At 40.6% G+C, this 22,293-nt stretch overlaps 1 gene segment (V, D, J or C); it reads left to right on the top strand.

Moving 5' to 3' along the window:
* Nucleotides 1-3,373: 3,373 nt before the first annotated feature.
* Nucleotides 3,374-21,854, top strand: LOC102018713. The segment is given in 2 exon segments: nt 3,374-3,469; nt 21,502-21,854. Coding segments are annotated over 2 exon segments (408 nt in total).
* Nucleotides 21,855-22,293: the final 439 nt, after the last annotated feature.

Genomic DNA, 22,293 nt, shown 5'->3' with positions numbered 1-22,293 from the left:
TTAATCTGTCACATTGTTCTAGAAATTCAATCCATGGTTGGCTGGCTCCAATGTAGAAACATGGAGGGCATGATGAAGCAAATCAGCTTAGTCACTGACATTTAGGAAGCACAAAAACGAAACAGTGTCCCATAGAGGAATGGGCCAGGGACAACAAGAATGTTGTAGATCCTATCTAGACATACCTGTAAGTGTGGTCCATCAAATCCTCATGACATATCCGAAACACAAACTAGTAGAATCTATCATAATGGTTATATCCAACCTCTTGTCAACTTCATCCTAAAGCACATCTCTTTAAGCCATACTTAATTCATGAATAAAGACCTTAGTAAGTGCCAAATAAAGTACATGAAGAATAAACTGATATGTATTATCACTTCTGGCCACTTAAATCATCGTTAGATCAAGGACTTTGGCCTTCTGACCCATTATGTCTCTGTACATTGTGACTGCTAATACACAGGTCAGTGACACAAAAGGGTTTTAGAAGACATTTTTATTTACTCAACACATTAAAATCACTTTTTGACTATTAAAATATTGTGATCTGTCTTAAACTCCTCTCTGAGACCATGAGCAACAGGAGGAGTTGAGCTGTGACACCATCTTATTGCCTTTTCCCACCCAAGGCATTCAGAGCGTATCTCCAGGGAAGTATTCATTAGGGACTCTGAGCAGCCAGGTGTGAGCACAGGGAGTCTACATGAAGCACGTGTGAGGATGGAAACAAATGTGCTTGTGAGATGAGATCTGAGCCACGCAAAAACAAAATAAAAACCTCCTTACACCAAAAACTGTAATGTCATGCCTGCTAAAGATCCAGAAATCAATTTAAAAGATAGTTTTCAGTGATGTACCACAAAATTTCTAAATGCAAACTGCTTTAATTATCAAGTATACTCTTTCAAACAAGCTACATGTATTCACTGCTCACAAGATACATGACACTATGGATATATAATTATGAAACTTGCATATCATATCTTTACATGGAGTATATTACTGTTCACTTGATAGAATAAGAACAGTGTGCATAATTTTTTCTATCTACACCCAATTTTCAATTTTAAATAGACATCTGCTATGGTTTGTGTCTGTGTGCCCCGCAAAGCCTCATTCGGTCATGGGGCAGGCTTTTAGAGTTTGATCAGTTATGGGTGTGAGAGCTACACACCCTGGGGTGGATAGTTTGCATATGTAAGGGAGAGGAAAAGGGTGCTTGAGGTCATTCTGCCCTGTGTGTGCTTGCTGATTTGGCTGTGTTCTGCCACCCTGAGCTGTAGCCCTCTGCCATGTGCCCCTCTGCCTTGTAATCTGCCAAGTATGGACTGAAACCTCCACAAACTGTAAGCAAAATAAACCTTTCTTTCCTTAATTTTGGGGGTCAGATATTTTGTCCCAGCAACAAGAGAAAAGTAACCAAGACAACATTAGATCCAGATGTGGTGGCACTAGCCTGTACTCCTAGCATTCATGAGGCTGAGGCAGGAGGATGGCCATAAGTTTGAGGATAGCCTGGGTTACATAAGCAACTTCAAGGCCAGCATGCACTACAGAGTGAGACCCTGTCTCAAATAAATAAATAAAAACACATTAGATTTACTCTTAGACAATACAAAAGCACCTCAGTCCTTCCCCCTGAGCACCAACACAATGAGTCATCATGTACTTAGGAGTCACCATTGTCACTGCTATTCAGGTAAACCAGGTTCTCAAGTAAGGCTTCTAGTTCTCACAAAGCCCCCTTTCTCTAACAGATCTAAGGTGTCACAGGTCCTCCTGGCAGTAAAAGTGGAGATAGCTTCAGGTCCCAAACTAGTGAAGTAAACACTGATCACTACCAATATGTTAAAAAAATTATATAGACTCCTGCACAGGCCTAGGCATAGGCATTCTGAACAAATGGACCAGAACCTGTACCCTCATGGAGCTTTCATTTTATTGAGTGGGAAAGTCAATAAACAAATAGCATTTCTACTGCTGCCCCAAACCCTGCTCCGAGTACAACCCCCAAAGTACTGCCTTGACTCAGGGAAAATGGGGGATGGGTGTGACATTCACACTTCCTTGAGATCAAGGTGAGACCAGTTTTGTAGGATGAACATAGAGTTTTTCCTCCTATTTTTTCACCGAAGAATTTGAGGAGTACTTGTGTTAGCACTTTAAAGATGTAAGAAACAGCAAACTGATAGTCAGCGTGGGTGCTTTCTACATCACTGATGAGAAGTGGCTGCTGCATTTAGGAGATACAAACAGCGTAGGGTTTCCTAATTTCACCCAGACAATGGGGCGCTTCTCAGGATGACACATAGTAACTACAGTGCGTGCATCTGGAGGGAAATGTCTGAAATGTCTCCCATAGCCGCTTTGTACACAGAACTCAGCTGTCTTTCTCCCAGAGTGTCTATATGTCTAGGAGCTTACTCTGCTATCTTGGATTAAATTAGGATTCTCTTCTTCAGTCCCCTAGAGGAAACGTTCACTACCCTCAGTAAGCTACTGCACATTCAGTGTTGGTCCGCTCTATTTTCTTTATTTGAATTGTTATTCTGACTTTCAATATGTCTGGGCTTTTGCATGGTTACTGACTTTTTGCCCTTCATCCCATGCCTGCCTGCGTCTGTCTGCTTCACCAGACCACTGCATCCCTGCTGGTTTGTATAAAGCACCAGAAGCAGCCTGTATGCGCCAGTGTCCTGAAGTCCCCAGGCTCTCTCTGTGACTGAAGTGCTTCCAAGTATGGGGGAAGATAAAGGGCAGAGATAGGTAGAAATTAGAATTAGTGATTTAAATGAACCACTGGATTTTAAAGTCTTTTTCCTTGGATTTTTCTTTGGTTTCTGGACTCCACTTTTTAATTCCTTTTAACTTGAGGTTTCAGGTGTGACAAATCACGGAAACTCCATTTGCGATTCCTCTTCTGCCTCATTACAGTCCTGGAGAGGTATGCTGATAACTTACTTCACCAAGACTATCAGGGAAACAGCATGGATAACATTTCTGCTCTCAATATTAACTACAGGTGCCCAAAACAGGTAACCTTAAAAAAACAGGAATTTTGTGAAATTGTACTATATCTAGTCCACCATATGTTATGTGAGCAATCACAGAGGATGTGATGAGCATCTAAGAGAACAAAACAACACTATACTCAAGGGCAAAGCTGAATGATTCTGTGATCTGTTTACAAGAGAGAAAATCCACTGCAAATGAGTCTATAGCAGTGTGCTCTCATCTGGGACATCTGGGGCCCCATGCCTGTGCACGGCCACTGAGAGGAGCCAGTCTTGCAGCTGAGCCCACCCCGCCCACCCTGCTGATTTGCATGTCCCAGAGCACAGCCCAGGCCCTGAGGACTTCTTCATAGTCTGTCACACCCTGTGCAGGACTCAGTCCCAGTCAGGACACAGCATGGACATGAGGGTCCCCGCTCAGCTCCTGGGGCTCCTGCTGCTCTGGCTGCCAGGTAAGGATGAGCAGCCCTGGGGATTTCCTCAGCACTGCATGGTCAGAGCCACCTGAATATTTTGAGAAGTTCTTTTTATAACATAATTAATTTTTCTGTTTCCACTGTCAGGTGGCAGATGCGACATCCAGTTGACCCAGTCCCCATCGGTGCCTGCGTCTTTAGGAGAGAGAGTCACCATCACTTGTCAAGCCAGCCAGGGTATTAGCAGTAGTTTACACTGGTTTCAGAAGAAATCAGGGGAAGCCCCTAAACTCTTAATTGCTTATGCAACCGATATGGCCTCTGGGGTCCCATCCAGGTTCAGCGGCAGTGGGTCTGGGACAGATTTCACTCTCACCATCAGCAGCCTGCAGCCTGAAGATCTTGCAACTTATTACTGTCTACAGACTAACAGTTTCCCTCCCACAGTGATACAAGCCATGACATAAACCTCCCACAAAAGCAGAAGTGTGAGGCTGAGCTGCCCCAGCTTCTCTCCCTGGTGCCTGCACCTGAGAAGAGAGTTTCCCACATGCAGCCAGGGTTTGAAGATCTTAGGGAAAGTCAGGTAGGGTCCTTGTCCCTTACCACTGTTTCATCTACCCCAGCTCCAGCCACACAGACATCACAGTGCTTCTCCTAATTTCATGAAGGACACAAATCAGTACACGTTAGGGATCTGAGTTAGAGGAAGTCTTGAGATTCATGCAACAGGGGCTTGGGATTTAGCTCAGTGGCACAGCGCCTGCCCAGCAAGTGCAAGGTCGTGAGTTCGATCCCTGGTACCAGGAAGAAAAGAAGAGATTCATGCAACAAAAGACAAGCAATGTAAACTGCTACAAGCAACAATATAAAGTAACATACATAGAATGGGAAATTAAGTTCCTTTCAATGACCAGAAATACAGTATTGAAAGAGGCCTATAAACAAACAAAACAAACAAAACACAGAATGAGCTGGGCATTGTGGAGTCTGCTAGTAATCATAGCACTAGGGAGACTGAGGCAAGATGATTGTCATAAATCCAAAGCCAGGGCTGGGGACTTAGCTCAGCAGCACAGTGCCTTCCTGGCAAGTGTGAGGTCATGAGTTTGTTTCCTGATACCAAAAAAAAAAAAAAAAGAAAGAAAAATAAAAAATTGGAAGCTAGGCTTGCGCTACATAATAACTTTAAGGCCAATCTGAGAAACATAGTGAGAAAAGGAAAACCAAAACAAACAAAAAAAAAAAAAAAAAAAAAACATCACAGCAACAGACAAATTAGATTCGAGAAATGAGGAATTCTCAACCTTCAGAAGCTCAAGAAAACATGAACATAAATTCCAAGCCAGAATGATTTTAGTAATGGTTATTAGAATATAGACAGCAATTTATGATAGGCCACATTTTATAGATTAGATTTTAAAAGCAGAGGCTAGAAATACAATATACTTTGATGCTCTGCAGAAGCCAGAGAACATGGGACAGTCATGTGGTTGTCCCTCCAACCACGGAGTCCTCAGATGTGATTTGAAAACTCAGGTGTGTGGAGCACTGACGATCTCCCAACCTATAGCGCGATGACTCAGGGGATTCTCCACCCATCTCTCCCCTTGAAGATGTGCCCAGATCTTGCTGAATCATCCTCCTCCAGCTCCAAGTCTCAGGGGCCTTAAGGCCCTTCTTTGAGCATTTACACACAAAATGATTGAATAAATCAGTTGAGGGAAACCTACTTGCAGAAGCGATAATGATTATAGAAATACAGCATATGTGCAGACTTCTTTGTACACCAGTATCTCCTCCAACTAAGAATTTGTAAGGTAAGTGCTAGCCCCAGAGTATTTTTAAATATGCTGTTTACAGAAATCAGAAAGTTGAAGTCACAGCAAGAAAGTATGATGACATAGTACTGTCAAAAGAAGTCAAGATTTTCTTGAAATATATAAGCATTACTTAACAAAATACAACAACTTTCTTAGCAAAACCAAAACCAACTAAATATGGACATAGAATGATTTTCCATTTACACAAAGTTTGTCCAGAATATAAAAACATAAACAGCATCAGTGATATTTAACAAAAGCAAAACTTCAGAATCACATTAGACCTCCTGAATGACAATCTGCATTTTAGCATGTTAGCACATGACCTACAGAAGGCTTAAGAAGCTATATATTTTTTTTATTTTAGAAATAAAAGGAGGAAAATACTAACAGATCGACAACATTTTACAAAATAGCAAAGGATCAGTACAGACATTACAGAGTTACAAACAGAGTGGTAGGGAATTAACAATGCTTATTGTATTACATATTGATATCTTCAATGTAGTTTCTCATGAAAACACATATAGACATACAAAGCTAATCAACCAATGCCTCACTGACAGTTTCTTTCAGCAAGGAAATACAGGACAGTAGAACACCTGTGTTAACTATCCTGCATATACATATATACAAACTTTCTCCTTCTTTCCCTTCTCTTTTCCCATATTCCAGTTATCCTTTACCTATGAGTGCTTTCCTATCAATTCCCAATGTCTATCATATCTCCTAGTTTAAGAGACCCAGAATAGCAAAAGCAATCCTGGGCAACAAGGACAAGTCAGGCGGAATCACAATCCCTGACCTGAAATTATGCTATAAAGCTACGGTCATAAAATCAACCTGGTACTGGCTAAAAAACAGGCCCGAGGATCAATGGAACAGACTGGAAGAAACAGCCACAGCCAAAAACACACTCAGCCACCTAATCTTTGATAAAGGGGCCAATCAAACTCACTGGGAGAACAACAGTCTCTTTAATAAATGGTGCTGGAAAAACTGGCTTGCTACCTGCCAAAGACTGAAAAAAGAAGCTGTATTTAGAAGTTTATTTTAGTTAATGAGAATCTTTTCAGAGACAATGAATCTGCTGAATTACATTTTTATTTAAAATCATGCATTAAAAGATGACGCACCTGTACTTTTCCTTCTTCTGTTGCTGTAACAAAATATTTGAATGGAGTATGTTACAAAGGAAATAGATTTGCTCCAGTCAGTGGTGGAGGTGCCAAGATCAAGAGTGCGCAGGCCCATCTGCGTGTCCTCTGGTAAGGACGCAGCCATCGCTCTCAGAACATGGCATGTGAGCAGGAAGGAAACCAGCTGCGCTCTGGGGTGGCCGAGTATATAATGCGGCTTCACTTCGTCACACCATCCTTTCTTTAAGAGCAGCTTGCTGTGTAAGATCAGCACTGATCTCTTCCAGAGGCAGCACCTGCAGTGACCTCACCTTCTCACACCAGGCGCCAGCACTTAACAGCTCTCTACCTCTTTAGTGGCTGCAGTGAGAACCCAGCCTCCAGGACAGAAGTCCTGTTAGATAAGCCACATCCAACCTTAGCGCCTCCTGTTCCATTTTATTACTACAAAATGAAATTTGGAATACTTCACAATGACTATCCTCACCTAAGGACAATATACACACATATTTGTGAATAGAATGGTCCAGTATTTTCCCGTGCGGGTAAATTCAGGCATTTTCTTCGCTGCTATAAGCAACCATGAGAATGTTGGACTCTAACAAATCATTGCTCTTTAGTATCTGGCAATGAAAATGAGGACCCTGCATTAGACATGCGGTAGTGAGCTCTGCCGGTGTAGCCAACCTGTGAACATGAAGATGCAGGACAGGAAGTACATGCTGAGTGTTCTCACTCACTGATTTCTGAGTGGCTGTTGATCAATCATTAATCTTCAAACACTGATCAACACAGAATTTCCACATCTAGGCCTGTGCATAAGTGCTTATTTAAATAATTATAGCTTTAATATAAATGTTTACTAGTCTGCTAATGAACATCTTGCCAAGTTAATGCTAAATAATAGGTGAATAAGATGATAAAACTTGTATCACTATGTCTACATGCATCTATTATTCTTGAAATGTTGACTACACATACACACATATGCATGTGCTCATGATTATGTTAACATATTATCTTAATTCAAGCATTTCTTTCTGTTTCCAGACTATTTCTGCTAATACAGACATGGTTTTGCTTTGACTTTTTTGTTTTAAAGGTAAAAGAACAAAAACACACTAATAGACACGCAGACATTTACAAAATAACCCAAAACATTAAAAACAACACAGAATTTTAGACAAGATATTTATCCATCATTTAAAATCCACATATATCACACCACTGTGTTCATCAAGGATGTCCTGGGAGAATGGAAATCACACAGTGTAAAGTCCTCTTGTCTCAGCTCCTGCTACCTTGGCACAGAGGAATTCACAGGTCAATGACATTGAATACTGACTGTTAGGGATGATCAGACTTTTGCAGAAACACATCTGAAGAGTTGGAGATAAGAAAATGCTAGAAATGCTGTGACTGGACCCTTCAAATTGGGCCAACGTTGTAAATTAGGAGTTTCCTCATAAATTTCTCATCTAAAGCTCATTGATCTGCAGGTGAATCTCAGTTGTGAACATTGCCCAATACTTACCCTTCAGTCACTGTTCTCAGCCTGACCAACGACGTGCGTGCAAATACAGGAAAATAAGTCTTTCAAAGTAAGCAAACCTCACCTGGCTACTGACACGTTTTTAAATGCTAATTATTGAAGTTACATATGCATTGCATAAATTAATACAAGTTGATATATTTCCATGTATGTATATAACATATGTACTTCATGTCTATTACTTTTCTGTTCTCTTGCTTTTTCATCTCTCTCTGTCTCTCTTTCTCCCTCTCTCTTTATTTCTCCCCTCACTGTTCTTAGTCCCGAATTATTCCTTCACTCTATGCAGTGCAGTGTTCCCATTTTAACTTCCCCATATGGTGTGGCTTACATCTCAGTGCTCCCCGCAAAGACTCCTGCTGTCATATGTGGGGCTTTGGCAGTGATTGCATCATGGGTGTGTGATACTGGATCAGCCCACTGATTGGTTTATTATAGTTCTGAGGTGTTCTGGTGATGGATTCAATGAGGAGAGACTACCCAACATGGATGAGGTAGAACAAACCAAATGGCTTGTAGCTTGAAAGGAATAAAAAGAGAAGAATGTAGGAAGCTGTGCTGCTTCCTGACTGCCTTGCTGTAATCTGTTCCTCCTCCATCATCGTCCTACCTTAGACCAACTGTGGTTTAGACCAACTGGGTCTAAACCTTTCAGCTTTCATTTGTGGATATCATGCATTTTATCTCAGCAAAGACAAAGTAACTATAACAACATATGAAAGTAAACAATAAACATGTAATACTTGTCTTCTTTGTCTGGCTTATTTCATTTAAAATGATTCCTTCTCTGTCAATATATATTTCTGCAAATGACAGAATTTTATTATAATTTATGAATAAATAATTACCTTTGGTGTCTATATACCATAGTTGCTTTATCTGGTCATCTGATAATGGAAAATTGAGTCGATTCCATAAGTTACTATTGTGAATAATGCTACAATAAAAATATGTATGGTGCACAGCTATCTCTTCTGTATGCCAACTTCATTTCCCTTGGAATGTACCCAGGAGGGGGACATCTGGATCATATAAAGTTTCTATGTTGAGTATCTCGAGGAATCTCTGTACTGCTATCCACCATGGCTTTACTAACGTATACTTCCACAAGAAATGCAGAAGCATTTTCCACAGACTTGCTATGTTTTTAAGCATATCTCTCTGTTCATCTGTGCATCCAGCTTAGCAAAAGGAATGACATGTCCTGAATCCTCCAAGCCACAGGGCAGAGGAGGGCATTAGTCTCTCACTCATAGTTCAGTTGATCACAGTGGGCCAGCAGGACAGGGCAGTTCCTTCAAATTATAGCAGCTTTCAGCTTAATCTTCCTCTGGCTGTGTGGTGAGGCTCAGCTCCTGCAGCCGTATTCTCCCTGTGTCTTTTCCAAGATTCAGCTCTGCTTCCAGGAATGCTTTGCAGGCTTAACTATCCTGTAAGAGATTTTAAGTTTTTGAAATCTTTCTTTCTTCACAATACAACATGCCCAAACAACTTATTTAATTTCTAAATTAAAATATCTATGTTGGGTATACAAAAGAATCCTTCTAAAGTCTGACCTGCAAATTTCTTCTCCAAAAGAACTGTTTCAAAAGCAGAAAACCAAAAGAAAAAAAGTACAAAAATTTCATCCAAGTAGATAATAAAAAAACATGATTTCTATAACCAGTTTTTATTTACTTATGTGTCAGCGTCATACTATGTACTCCGTGGTACACTAAGCATTGTGTAACAGCAGTACTCTAACATTTAGATGCAGTATTCCACAACTGAAGAAAGAATTTAATTTCTTCATAAATATTTGCAGTCTGTACCTGATTTAGGAAAAGTAGGGGAAGGTGTCATTTTCCTCCACAAATGTCATAAGGCCCCACCCTTATTTCCTGAGATGACCAACTAGAAAGAAGTTCAGATTGAGCCAGACCTGAGCGCTGAAGGCCAGTTTTCCAGTGTGACGTTTATCTCTGTCCTCTCGGTGTATCTCAAGCACGCTGAGGGATGCCAGGTAAATGAAAATATACACAGCCTTGGAGGACAAAGTCAAGAATGCTTGGTTTCTCTGCTATAAAACAGTTTATTAAGGCTACACAGGCGATAGTGAGAGGAGGACCTGGTCCTGGGATATTTTTGCAACTTCCCGTGCTGGGTCTGGAGAGCACATGGAATCATGTCCACTGCAACTGAAAGCCAACAGTACTTTTTAATGAACATTTCAGGAAGAATATGTTGCTTACTTTGAACCTGCGCTGGTATAAATAAGTAGAGGAGATGACACAAGAAAGGATGCCTTGCAGGATAAATGGGAAGTCTACAAAGGGGTGTGTTTATTGCTCATGGAATAGTTGGGCTCACAGTTAAGAATGTTCATGGTAACTGAGATTCAGTAGCCCTGGCAGGCATCATGGTGGTATGTTTAAGGTTTCAGCAAATATTGAGGAAGAGGAAATCACGTTTTGTTTTGGCCTGTAGTTGCCACTAATGATCTTCCTACTGTGTCTCCCTCTGTGCATCCTCCAATCTGTGTAATTAAATTCGTGTCATCTCAGACAACTTTCACCAAGCCACCCAGACACCTACTGGAGATAGACAACAGAAGTTAGTAAAAGCAAGAAAGCACAGAAGTTCTCTAGAAAATAATCAGGATGACTCCCTCGTCTTTAAATTGGTAGTGAGAAGCAATAGGCAGGAAAATTTCATCAGGCATTTGTAATACCAACACGGTGGTGGAATCCTGATTCCTAAACTATTAACTTTTATTTGAAAACCAAATATAAGTAACTAATCTATCTACAATGCCAGACAGTGGCCAAAACCTATGTATGATTCTGGCATCTAATCGTACAATAAAAATTAAGTGAGAAAATGTGCCAGAAATAAGTACATATTACCATGAAGAGCATGGTTATCAAGTACAGGAAAAACTACAGGGTGTTTCTGCACATGTGGCCACATGAGGGGGGAAGTGCACTGCTGTGATGGCGGAAAAGCCTCTGCAGGAGTCTGGAAATGTCCTGTGAGAGTCCAGGTGATCCTGGATAGTACTATGACTGACTCATAGTCCCCTTTCATAGCTTATCCCTTTCATGCAGGGTTAATTTTGCCCATTTTTCTAACAGAACCCATGTCCATAGGCAAGGATCACTCAGGCCAGACTCAGAATGATCTGATCAGGGAAGCATTGGCTAAAACCAGTTCATCTGTCACATGTAGTGAAAAGAAGAGCATTTGTGAGTCTGATGAGAGGGATCACAGGGAAAATAAGCTGGAAAAGTAACCCTTAGTCTGACAAAAAGAGAGTGATGTCCCTGGTTTACAGACAAGGAAAGCCATGCTCCTCATCCAGATAGAAGAAGTTTAAAACCTCCATGTTTGCCATAGGCCACACATAAAGGATTTGAACACCTGCAGATCAGACTAATGTTTCCTTACAAACATCATCTCAACCTGGCCCCACAGATAGGACTGGCACGGTATTTCTTTCAGCTGCTCAGAAACCATGTACAAAATCTGTCAATGTCTAAAAAACAATGTGAAACATTGCATTTCATTATAACTATAACAATGGTGACATTCAGGAAAGACAAATGGACAAAAAGTTATCTGTCAGTGCTCAATGAGAAATCACAATGTTGTGTATCATCTCCCTTCAGCTATTAATCCTCTAGTATCATATTTAAAAGTTTTTGTTCTTTCATGAATCATGTCCTGCCCAAACTGAGACTATGGTTGGACCATCCCCAGCCACACCTCACTCATGAACCACAGCAAGGTATCTTTCTTGAGGGAGCCTGTGGTTACAATCAGGCAGGGGCCTGCAATCTCAAGTTCTTTGTACCAAGATGCTCATGGGTTGACAGCCTGTGTTTGTGATACAAATGATGTTTTGTTCTACTCTTGCTCATCCATGATGACATTTCTCAATTTCTCTGCCAAGATGGTCTTGGTACTTTAACCGTGTTCATCAACATGCTTGCAATATCAAACACTGTAGTGGATTGACTACTGGTGGTCAACTTATAACCCCCACCTGAACTGAGTAAGTGTGGTGCTAGGTGTGGGAGGCCTGCCTGGGGATTGTTGCCAGCAGCATAAGCGTCAGTACTGGAGAAGGAGAAGTTAGGCTGTTGGGAGCTGACAGGTTGTTGGGAACTGAGAGAGGCTATTGGGAGCAGAGAAAGGCTGTTGGAGCTGGTGGAAGCTGTAAGGAGCTGTTAGTTCTGTTGGAAGAGCTTGTCATACTGGCTTTCCTGATGAACTCGGCTATTTTCATCCTTCGAGGAGTTCGGGACCTTGTTGGCACTAAGAATAGCTTTGGTTCACTTTGGGGGAGCTCTGGTCCTCACCTTGAGCACCGCTTCCTGGCTCTGGAGGGGAAGATGGTGCACAGCTGAGCCTCCTGAAGAAGCTTGCTACACCTGCTTTCCTGATGGGAACTCAGCTGTTTTGACTATTGGGGGAGCTCGGGACCTCACTGTTGCTGAGGATAGCTGTGGTACCTTCTGGGGAAGCACTGGTTATTCTGAGCACCGCTTCTGGGCTCCAGAGTACAGATCCCTCAGCCTGCTAGCACAGATCCTTCATCCTGCTGGCACAGACTTTCTAGATTCTACCACTGACCTTTGGGCCTTCCCAGCACAGATCTGTGAAACAGGCCTGCATGAGATATTGTTATGGGCTCTAGGCCTCCAGATGGACTCATGGGAGGCATTATTATGGGCTCTAGGCCTTAAGCTAGGCTCAGGAGGGACATTGCCATCAGATCCAGGCCCTCAGCTGGATTCCTTGGTCTTAGTGTATGGACAGATTTTCTGCACTCTCTTGTATATCATTGTTTGGATGGCTATTATAAATAATCTCTTAAAATATATATCCTGTATTATAGTGTTTCCACTTGTACAAAAACCCCCAACCCATAACAAACACCTAGTACATTAATAAAGCTTACTTCTGGGTGTGCTTAAATAAGTATTTGAAGCACAATCTTGGAATCTGTATCTGGTCATTGGCCCCTGTCCTCCAGTGTGTTGTTCCTCTGCTGTACTTCCCAGTTGCCACGGATTATGCAGCTTTATTACACCAGCTCCATATACGATGATGCAACCACTTGGAGCCAGCTGCTATGGACTGAATTCTCTGAAGCTGTGAGTCAAATATTCCTCATCTCCTTTAAGATGTACGTGTCAGGTATTCTATTCCAGCAACAGGAAACCTAATACTCTAGATATAAGATTCTTCTGCATATGAATGAATTTCGGTGGAGGAAATGTGGTGGCTCTTTTCATGCAATGTGGGAAATAACTGAGAACAATGACTGAGTATGGTAAGTCAGTGTTATTGGGGGACATCCCAATCCCATTCAAGCTGAATCACTTTACTTCTTACTGTCTGAAATATGGAAACTCTGTGCCATGTGAGAAATATGCACCATAGGAAAAGCTTAAATCTCAGATGAATGTCACCCACTCAGGACCTCCAAATTCAGTCAAGTGCCTGGCATCCTGAATGCCCGCCTCATGAGTAAAACACCTCGATGCCCTGTGCCTTTTTTACTCATCTCAGACTTTCTCTCTCAGGCAGTCCTAACCACAGGTTTCCTCAAAGCTTTCATGCTTACCCTAAACATTTATAAAAATTATCTTACTTGTTCTATTCCTATGGAAACAGACTTTTACAAGGCCAGGCCCTTCTGAGACCAAATGCTTTAGTAAAGATAGAAACATTACTGATGCTGTGAAATTGAATTATTTACTTAAAATGTCACATGGTCTTCTGATAAGTGATCCCTTTTCTCTACAAAGTATTTTCCATGTTGCTAGCGTTTGATTTTTCAACCCTGATTCTCCATAATGCTTTTTTCTATCCTTTTCTTCAACCTTCTGAACCAGGCTGACATTATCAAATAGTCTGTTGGGCTTTCTGTGATTTTCCCTGTCTGTAAATCCCAGTGTTTCCACCCCCTCTTAGGTATTGTCTTCCCCAACAAAAAAGACACAGTGCTATTGATGTAACAGAGTAGAAATACAGAATATATTTAAATATATTTCTTTCTTGAAGTAGGCATGTGTTTTATCTTTCCCACTGGAAACCTCAGAAATTTAAATACTCAAAAGTTGTATTTGAACTGTGTGAATTCCAGAATGTACCAATTGTACTTCAAGGTCTCAACTACTCCAATCTGATGAACCTCAGCATTTGTTTTATTTCTTCATCTTATTTCTAGATCATTCTAAATGGTAGACAATTTCATTCACTCATTCAAGTATTTGAACTGTAAGGGCTGGCTATTGGTTGGTCCTCCCACGACCTCCTACACTCATTCATCTTATTGTTTTTCAAGATATCAACATCCCAGAGGAAAATGGCCAACACAGTGTAACTTGTAATTAAGAATGAAAAGAAATTCTTTCTTCAATATACTTTATCAGGCAGAACACTTTGAAAATAACTGATTTCTGCAGGAGCAAGAGGATCATTGTGAGTTCAATGCAGGCCTGGTCTACAGAGAGAGACCCTATCTCAAAAAACATTTTAATTAAAATATGACTAAACTTTTCCAACAATAGAAAAGAACATTCAAAGAAAAGAAGTGTGTTATGAGAGAAAGGTTTTTTCTCGAAGTCAGCAAATAGGCAACTTGGTAAAAGCAGCTGGCCTCCTCACCACATGGTGCTGGTTTTTCCAGCATGCAGAATGCATTATTTGTTGGCTCACTGAGGCCTCTACCAACATTTCAGTTAGCTGTATGAGGATAGACACAAATGTGATACAGTCCCAATATCAGATAGGAGCCTTTGAGATGGTATGGAGATCTGTGATGGAGTGAAAGACACAATAGTGTGGTACCTTGATTCATGAACTTAATTCTTTCCAGAATTTTGATGGAAAACAAATTGGAGGAGAACTGAATCAAACTGCCCCATTGTCAACATTGAAACTTAACACTGAATTCAATTCAGTGTCTAACTAGAATTGTGGAAAGAATTAAGTTCATATATACCCCAGGAAGTTAGTGGTGCAAGGAATGTGAATGTCTATTGTGGCAAACCCCAAGCAATAACTGGAACCTGCCCCTGATAGAGGCCAAGTGTGCCAAAACTAGCAGTGCAATATGGGCAGGGCTTTCCAAACTTCTGGAGTTCATATCTTAGCTCTTACCTGGCTGCTAGACTAGAGCTATGAGACTGAATGTTTGCACTGTTTCTTAATCTTTTTTTTTTTTCATTCTGCTCTGGTTCAAATGGTTTGTATGGGGTGAGGAGATTTCCACCACACCACTGTTTCCTTGAAGCCAGATGACCATGAACTGAATCTCCTGAAATTGTGAGCCTAATAAAACCCTGCTCCTTTAAACTGGGAGTGTGGATGTTTTCTGCCAGCTGACTAATACACAGTGTAATTCTTACTCTCATCATCTGTATATAGTGTTGAGCAATCAAATTTCTTATATTTTTAAAGTGTTGGCATTATTTATTAAGGGAGAGAGAAAGATTTGTGTTCATAATAGGAATATTTCTTATTAAATGAATGGATAATATAGAAAATGGAAAATCCATTTTTAACAAAGACCTTGACAAGAGTTTACATACTGGATATGTAAGGGCAGCAGATTATGAGAGAAAACAACCAATATAAGCTGCACTTATTAAAGCTTTTCTCTTAAATTTCATTAAAACAACAATTTCTTAAATTAAAAATTCTTTGCAATACAGCATAAAAACCAAAAGAATTCACTTTTATTGAAAGAAAACATGGTAAATTTCTTATTGTTACACATTGCTCCACAATTCACATTTCTATATAGCTAATGATTTAAAGGGATTATTTTTAGCAACATTCCAAATGAAAATAAAATCTGACAAAGCATTCTATTTCAATTTCTAAGTATTTTTGTGTTTTTTTCACATTAGTTTCTGATATATGCTAAGTGGTAGAAAAAATTCCTTTCATTAGCATTGTGCAGTTTTTTATGGCTAAGTGGCAAATTTTAATTCACTAAATCTTAAAAAGATAAGGAAAAGAGTCTAATACACAACAATCTACAAAATGAATGAAAGTGTGAGATATTTATTGTAATCTAGATCCTGATCAGAAAATTATCATTACCCAAGTTACTGGTCCTCAGGTTCAACTTTTAAAGGTCAATGCTATTTGTTAAATTATTTAAAATAATTTATTTTTTTCAACCTTCTTAAAATACCTTACTTTGATAGATTACCCAAAAGATATAAAGATTTTTCTTCAGTGCAGGATCATGCTTTATTTCTGTTTCTTAGTAATTAAATATGATGTTAGGCTAGATAACCCCAGATTTTATAGTACAACAAAGTAATCTTTCTATTGCTCCAGGATTTTTTTTTCAGGTCTGTGAATGTTCCTCTGAAATAATTTGATGTAGACACTACTTATTAACAGCAGGTTAATTCAATATTAATTACTTCAATGGCAAGCCAAGAATAATCATTCATTTTCTATCTTAAGGATTAGTGGTATGATAGACACATGCAATGGAGAAGTTGCAATCAAAATGTCAGTGCCAGGGCCAAGAGAGGAGGAGGCATCCTAGCAGGGGATGAAGTTCTTCCCTTCTCAAAGGGAAACCCTGAGAACTCTGACTCAGCTGTGGCTGCCCCACACACACGCCTGGTCAGAGGACTGGCTTCTCACATAGAGAAGACAGAAATCTGGACCAGCGTCAGACCTCTTTCTTCATGTTGCAAAACGCAGTGCAGAAGAATTTTGTTTAAAGGTCACTCAGTGAAAGAGAAATAAAGTTTTTTTTTCTTGCTCATTTTTTGTTGTTATCTTGGAAAGTTCTTCCCCTTACAAATCTCAAAGGTTAATGGGATGTCTCTGAGGAAATTACAATACCATAGACATCAAATTGTAACAAGAGGTCACTGGCAACTTCATATTCACATCAAAGCATAGAATCATTTCAGTTGTTTTTCCTCCTACTGGAACAGGACTATCAGCTCTCTATCTATATGAGACACTCAGCTTTCTCCTTGTCAGCCTTGTGACAAATGATCTTGTGCAGTTTAGGAACCAGCAAAATGCACTAACACTGAATCTAAAATGATCAAACATATAACCTGGTGACAGCAGATTCCAGGAAACATTTTTATTGTCTGTGGATCAGGATTTGTTTGGAGCCTTCAGCCCCTGAGTAGGTGTGGGCATGGGAGCTGCTTCCTCCTCCAGATTTTCTGGGATCAGAGGAGGCAGGATGGCCACTGGCCTCTCAGTGACTCCTACAGAGATCCTTCGGCATTTCCTGGAAATCAGTTTCCTGAGAGTGCAGGTCCTATGTCATGTTTCTCCATCAAAACCTTTATCTTCAGACCCCTCTTGTCACTAATAAAGACAGATTTGACTTAACCCTTATTTGTTTTTCTCCATGGGGCTTTTTGTGTCATTTTGTCCACTTCCTGCATTTGTCTCTTTAGCCTGCACCTTACAAATCATGTCACACCACTGCCCCCAGGGACATTTGCAAAGTGTCCCTGAGGAGGCCCTTCCCTGAAAGTCTCAAATAAAACCACAGCCCTTGTCCTGCCTCAACTGATCAAGGCCGCTCAGTTCAACTCTCAGAAATGAGGTTCTCTGCTCTGCTCCAGGGGCTGCTCATGCTCTGGATCCCAGTAATTGCAGAGGGAGAAGAGGAAGGTGAGTTTGTGTGTGTGTGTGTGTGTGTGTGTGTGTGTGTGTGTTGGGGATGGAACCTAAGGCTGTCATGTTTATACTGACCATGCATTAGAGACATGTACTCCTTGCTCCAGGGAAGGGGATCTGATATTTTGCTCAGGGAGAACCACTTAAAATAATGACTAGTGCTCTGATGAAGATTTTAAGGAAGAAAGAATTCCCTTTGTCATGTAACTGCAGTGGCAAGTGCTTTTTAGTATTTTATTATTATGTTCTGAAGGAGAAAGATTAACTTGAAATAAATGAAAAGTCCTGAAAATGGCTTTTGAAATTTGTCCTAACCTTGAATCTTCCTTTCATTTTTTTTTCAGCATCCACTGGGGATATAGCAATGACTCAGTCTCCACTCTCCCTACCTGTCACCATGGAGAGCTGGCCTCCATCTCCTGCAATTCCATTCAGAGTCTCTTACACAGTAGCAGAGTCACCTGTTTGTATTAGTACCTAGAGAAGCCAGGCCAGGCAACAAGGGGCCTGATCCATAAAAGAACCAACTGGTTCTCTGGGGTCCCAGACAAGTTCAGTGGCCATGGTCAGGGTCATATTTCACACTCACAATCAGCAGAGTGGAAGCTGAGGATGTGGGAGTTTATTACTGCATGCAAGGCATAAAACATCCTCCCACAGTGGTGCATCCCCAAACACAAATCACAAGTCAGATGATCCTTAACATGAACATCCACGGAAAGGAAAATGAATGCTTGAGCTTAGAAGCCACCTAGATTTGAACAGCTTAATGCAAACCAGTACTGTGAAATTTGTCCTGTGCTGTGACAAAGTTGTTAATACAGTATTTCAATATTCAAATAGGTAAACTGATTTTACAACTGAAAGCATAAAATAAATACTTACAGATTTATTCTTAAAGAGATAGAAACCACAGGAAAAATCTAAAGCCTAAATTATATTTGAATAAAAATTTAAATTATTGTATAGATAACTTACCACAGGTAATTAGGATTAACATTGTGTACATCAGTAACACCTAAAACATTTAACCATATTATAGACTTTCATATATTTTATAGACATGGGATATAATTGTGTTCATACTTTATATCTAACACTATGTGCAGGCATTATATATATAATATATATGTACACATAATTCCACTGTTTATTTATGTACATACATTTCAATACATTGTTGTCTGCACTTATATAATCATATATTGAAAGAGATGATGATAAAGGTATATGCACTAGTTTAATATTTCCATTATGAACTAAATATATAGGACAATCTTATTTACTCACAATCAATATCAGCAACCATGACCAGGTATAATTTTGACAGTGACTTGGAGATTTTCCTTGTTTCTCAATCACTTACTAAATGCAAATGCCCACCTGAAAATATTTTACTGATTCGGTGGAGGCTCAAACAGTCTAATTGAAGATGATTTGCCTAATATAAAAGGCTCAGATGGTTTAGCCTGTGAAAATTCCTTTCTCTATGCTCACAATAATGTGTCCGATTATTTTTCACTTCAAAAGAAAATCTGTTTGTTTTACTCCTGACAGATGTCCTGTCACCTGAGGGTTATAGAGATAATGACATTGAAAAAACATATCAATAAGAGACACAAAATACCTGACTGTCTGAAAAATTAAGGATGTATGATCATTTGGGAAGTGTTTCTTCATTTTGTTATTCTCTTAAACATTTAGTCATATTGATGTAGTTGTTACCATTCATCATTCAAGAGAAAAAATTAGAATTTGTCTTCTACCAACATCTTCATAACAGAATTCTTACTACGTTTGTTGAGTAAGTTCCCACAAAATTTCCAGTTTACTCACCCAGTACCTCTTGAGCAGAGACAAACATGGGTCTGGATTACCAAAAAAAGGGCCCTGGATTACCAAAAGTTATGCTGTCATTCTTTCTTCCACTTTCCCCAGAGGGACTATAGCATTTACCAGGGTAACAGTAATCACAGAAAAGAAAATGCTATGATATTTTTAGGAATACTACACATAGGTTCTGAATTCACACTCCTACCAGAAGATCTAGAAAATTATTGAGGCTCTTGATACATGTAGGAACCTATGGAGGTCAACTGACCAATCGATTTTTAACCAAGCTTTGGCTCACAGTGGGTCTGGTATGTCCTTGATCCTTTCTGTGGTCATTTCTCCTCTTCAAAAACGTGTACATGGAACAGATATACTTAGTACTTGACAGAATCACCATACTGGTTACATGAAGTGTAGCATCAGGAATTCTATGGCAGAAAAAGACCAAATGGAAACTCTTGGAGTTTCCTGTTCCTGATGAAACAATCAAAATCAACCTCACATCCAGGAGGGATTGCAGTATAGGTGCAAAAGTGTTCCCGACTGTGAAGGTTGGAAAGACTTGGATCTGAGAGGTGAATACACTATGTAAATTGCAGGAGTGCAGAGAATAGAGGATCATCGTGGAGAACTTCCTTGCCTGCAAGTTAGCACCGTCATCTGTCTTCAGGGAAATAGTGTCAACACGCTGAGCGGCGAGAGTTGGGTCCTGCTCCTCTGTGCACTTGTAGTTTTTCTTGTGTTCACACTTCTGGGACTAAATAGCACTCTCAGGTGATTCTAAGTTATTTCCACTGAATGCAACGAAGTGCAGAGAGAGTCTTACGATTCTTTGAGAAGCCCTGCATGGTCTCCCCACTCTAGCTTCTACACCCCATGGTGTCTCCCACTTATACCCCATGTATAATCAGGCTGTGCAGGCTCCAACAATAGGTTCACTGATCCCCAATCACCTTCTTGCTTGGCTATCTGCTTAGTCCTATAGGGCTCAGAACTCAAAGAGCTAGACTGCAAAGAAATACATATTTTTCAGCAACACAGTACAGTCAGTTTGGGTACATGAGCAGTGATATGAAGGAGTAATTATTCTTTTGAAGGGAATGGCTGGGTGAAGACTTTCAAAACCCACAAGCATCAATTTGAGGAGCTCATGGAATATATAACCTGGAAATGTGAAACCATATGCAGAGCTAGAATAGCCACCAAACCAGTTCAGATGTACAAGGAGGAAATTCTTAGTGAGGCTGGCTGTGATTGAAGGGATCAGAGAGAGAATTCAAAGATGGAGAAAGTAAGTCTTGGATGGAGATGACAAGACAACAAGGAAATGCTCAGTGTCTGGCTGTTTCCTTACTCATCAGGAAAAGTGCAATTCCTTCTCCCCTTTACCTGACTGCATTCCTGCATGGTAGTGGCGATGAATGGGAATCACCATGTAATCAGGGAATCAGAGCAATAGCAAATCCTTTCCTGCCTAAGACACAAACTCAGGTTCCAAATGCTGGGAGCATAAAACCGGTTAGGTTCTGGGATATTTTCTAAAAGATCCTGTGGTAAATGGAAAGACAACAAGATAAGGCATGTGGTACCTTGAGGGCACCACTTGAATAAGAGACAGATGACCAGCTCTATCCTGTGATCATTAGGGAGAGCACATTTTCTCAGGCAAGGCTGTGCAATTCTGCTCAAACCTGGGATGTCTGGAGACGATGAGCCTGTGCTGAAATATTGAGCTGAGCCAGCCCTGCAGCTGTGCCCAGCCCTGCCCAGCCTCCTCTTATTTGCATGTCTCCAGAGCACAGCCCTTTGCTCCGAAAATTGCTTGATAAGCCAGTCACATTTTGTGCAGGACTCAGTCTTATTCAAGACACAGCAGGAATATGAGGGTCCTCTCTCAGCTCTTGGGGCTCCTGCTGCTCTGCCTCCCAGGTAAGTAGGGCCAGTACTGGGACATTGCTCAGTCAGTGCAGTCAGTACTGCCTGGCCTTCAGGGAAGTCTCAGGGAACATGATTGATTGTGTAGTCATTTTGCGTGTTTGTCCCCAATTTCAGGTGCCAGATGTGACATCCTGATGACCCAGTCTCCATCCACCCTGTCTGCATCTCTGCAAGGCAGCGTGACCATCAACTGCCAGGCCAGTCAGGGCATTAGCAATTATTTAGCCTGGTATCAGCAGAAACCAGGGCAAGCTCCTAAACTCCTGATCTATTATGCAACCAATTTGGCATCTGGGGTGCCCTCCAGGTTCAGCGGCAGTGGGTCTGGGACAGATTTCACTCTCACCATCAGCAACCTGCAGCCTGAAGATGTTGCAACTTATTACTGTCAGCAGCATCACAGTAGGCCTCCCACAGCGATACAAGCCATAACAAAAACCTCCCAGGAAGCAGAAGTGAAAGCTTAGGCTGCCCAGCTGTTCCTCCTGGCATCTCTGTCTGCTCAGAACATTTCTCAGATGCAGGAAGCCTATAAGGGAGGCATTTATGTTGTATCACAGGTTGAAAATCATACGGAAAAAGAGATGACACCACAGATACTACAAACAAGAATTATTCTAAACATAGGCAAGATGATTTGATTACACACAGTATTTGTTTCTTGGGAGTATATTTTAAGGATGTTAATTGGATATTAATTGCAGATTTCAATGGAATTCACTCTAATATTCCTGTGTATGCAGACAGTTTACATTGATCCTATCCATTCATGCTTCCATCCATCCACCCTTCCACACTTGTACTCTTGATTTGCTTCCCCTCAAGTCCTTAGCAAGCACTCTTCCATTTTATAGCTGACTTTTTTTTAAAAAAAGTTTTCATATAGGAGAGAGGAGAATATCTGAT

Source organism: Chinchilla lanigera, unplaced genomic scaffold (assembly GCF_000276665.1).
Source record: "Chinchilla lanigera isolate Chin_1 unplaced genomic scaffold, ChiLan1.0 scaffold00069, whole genome shotgun sequence".
Lineage (NCBI taxonomy): Eukaryota > Metazoa > Chordata > Mammalia > Rodentia > Chinchillidae > Chinchilla > Chinchilla lanigera.
The sequence above is the reverse complement of the archived record's forward strand: the minus strand, read 5'-3'. Positions and strand labels throughout refer to the sequence as shown.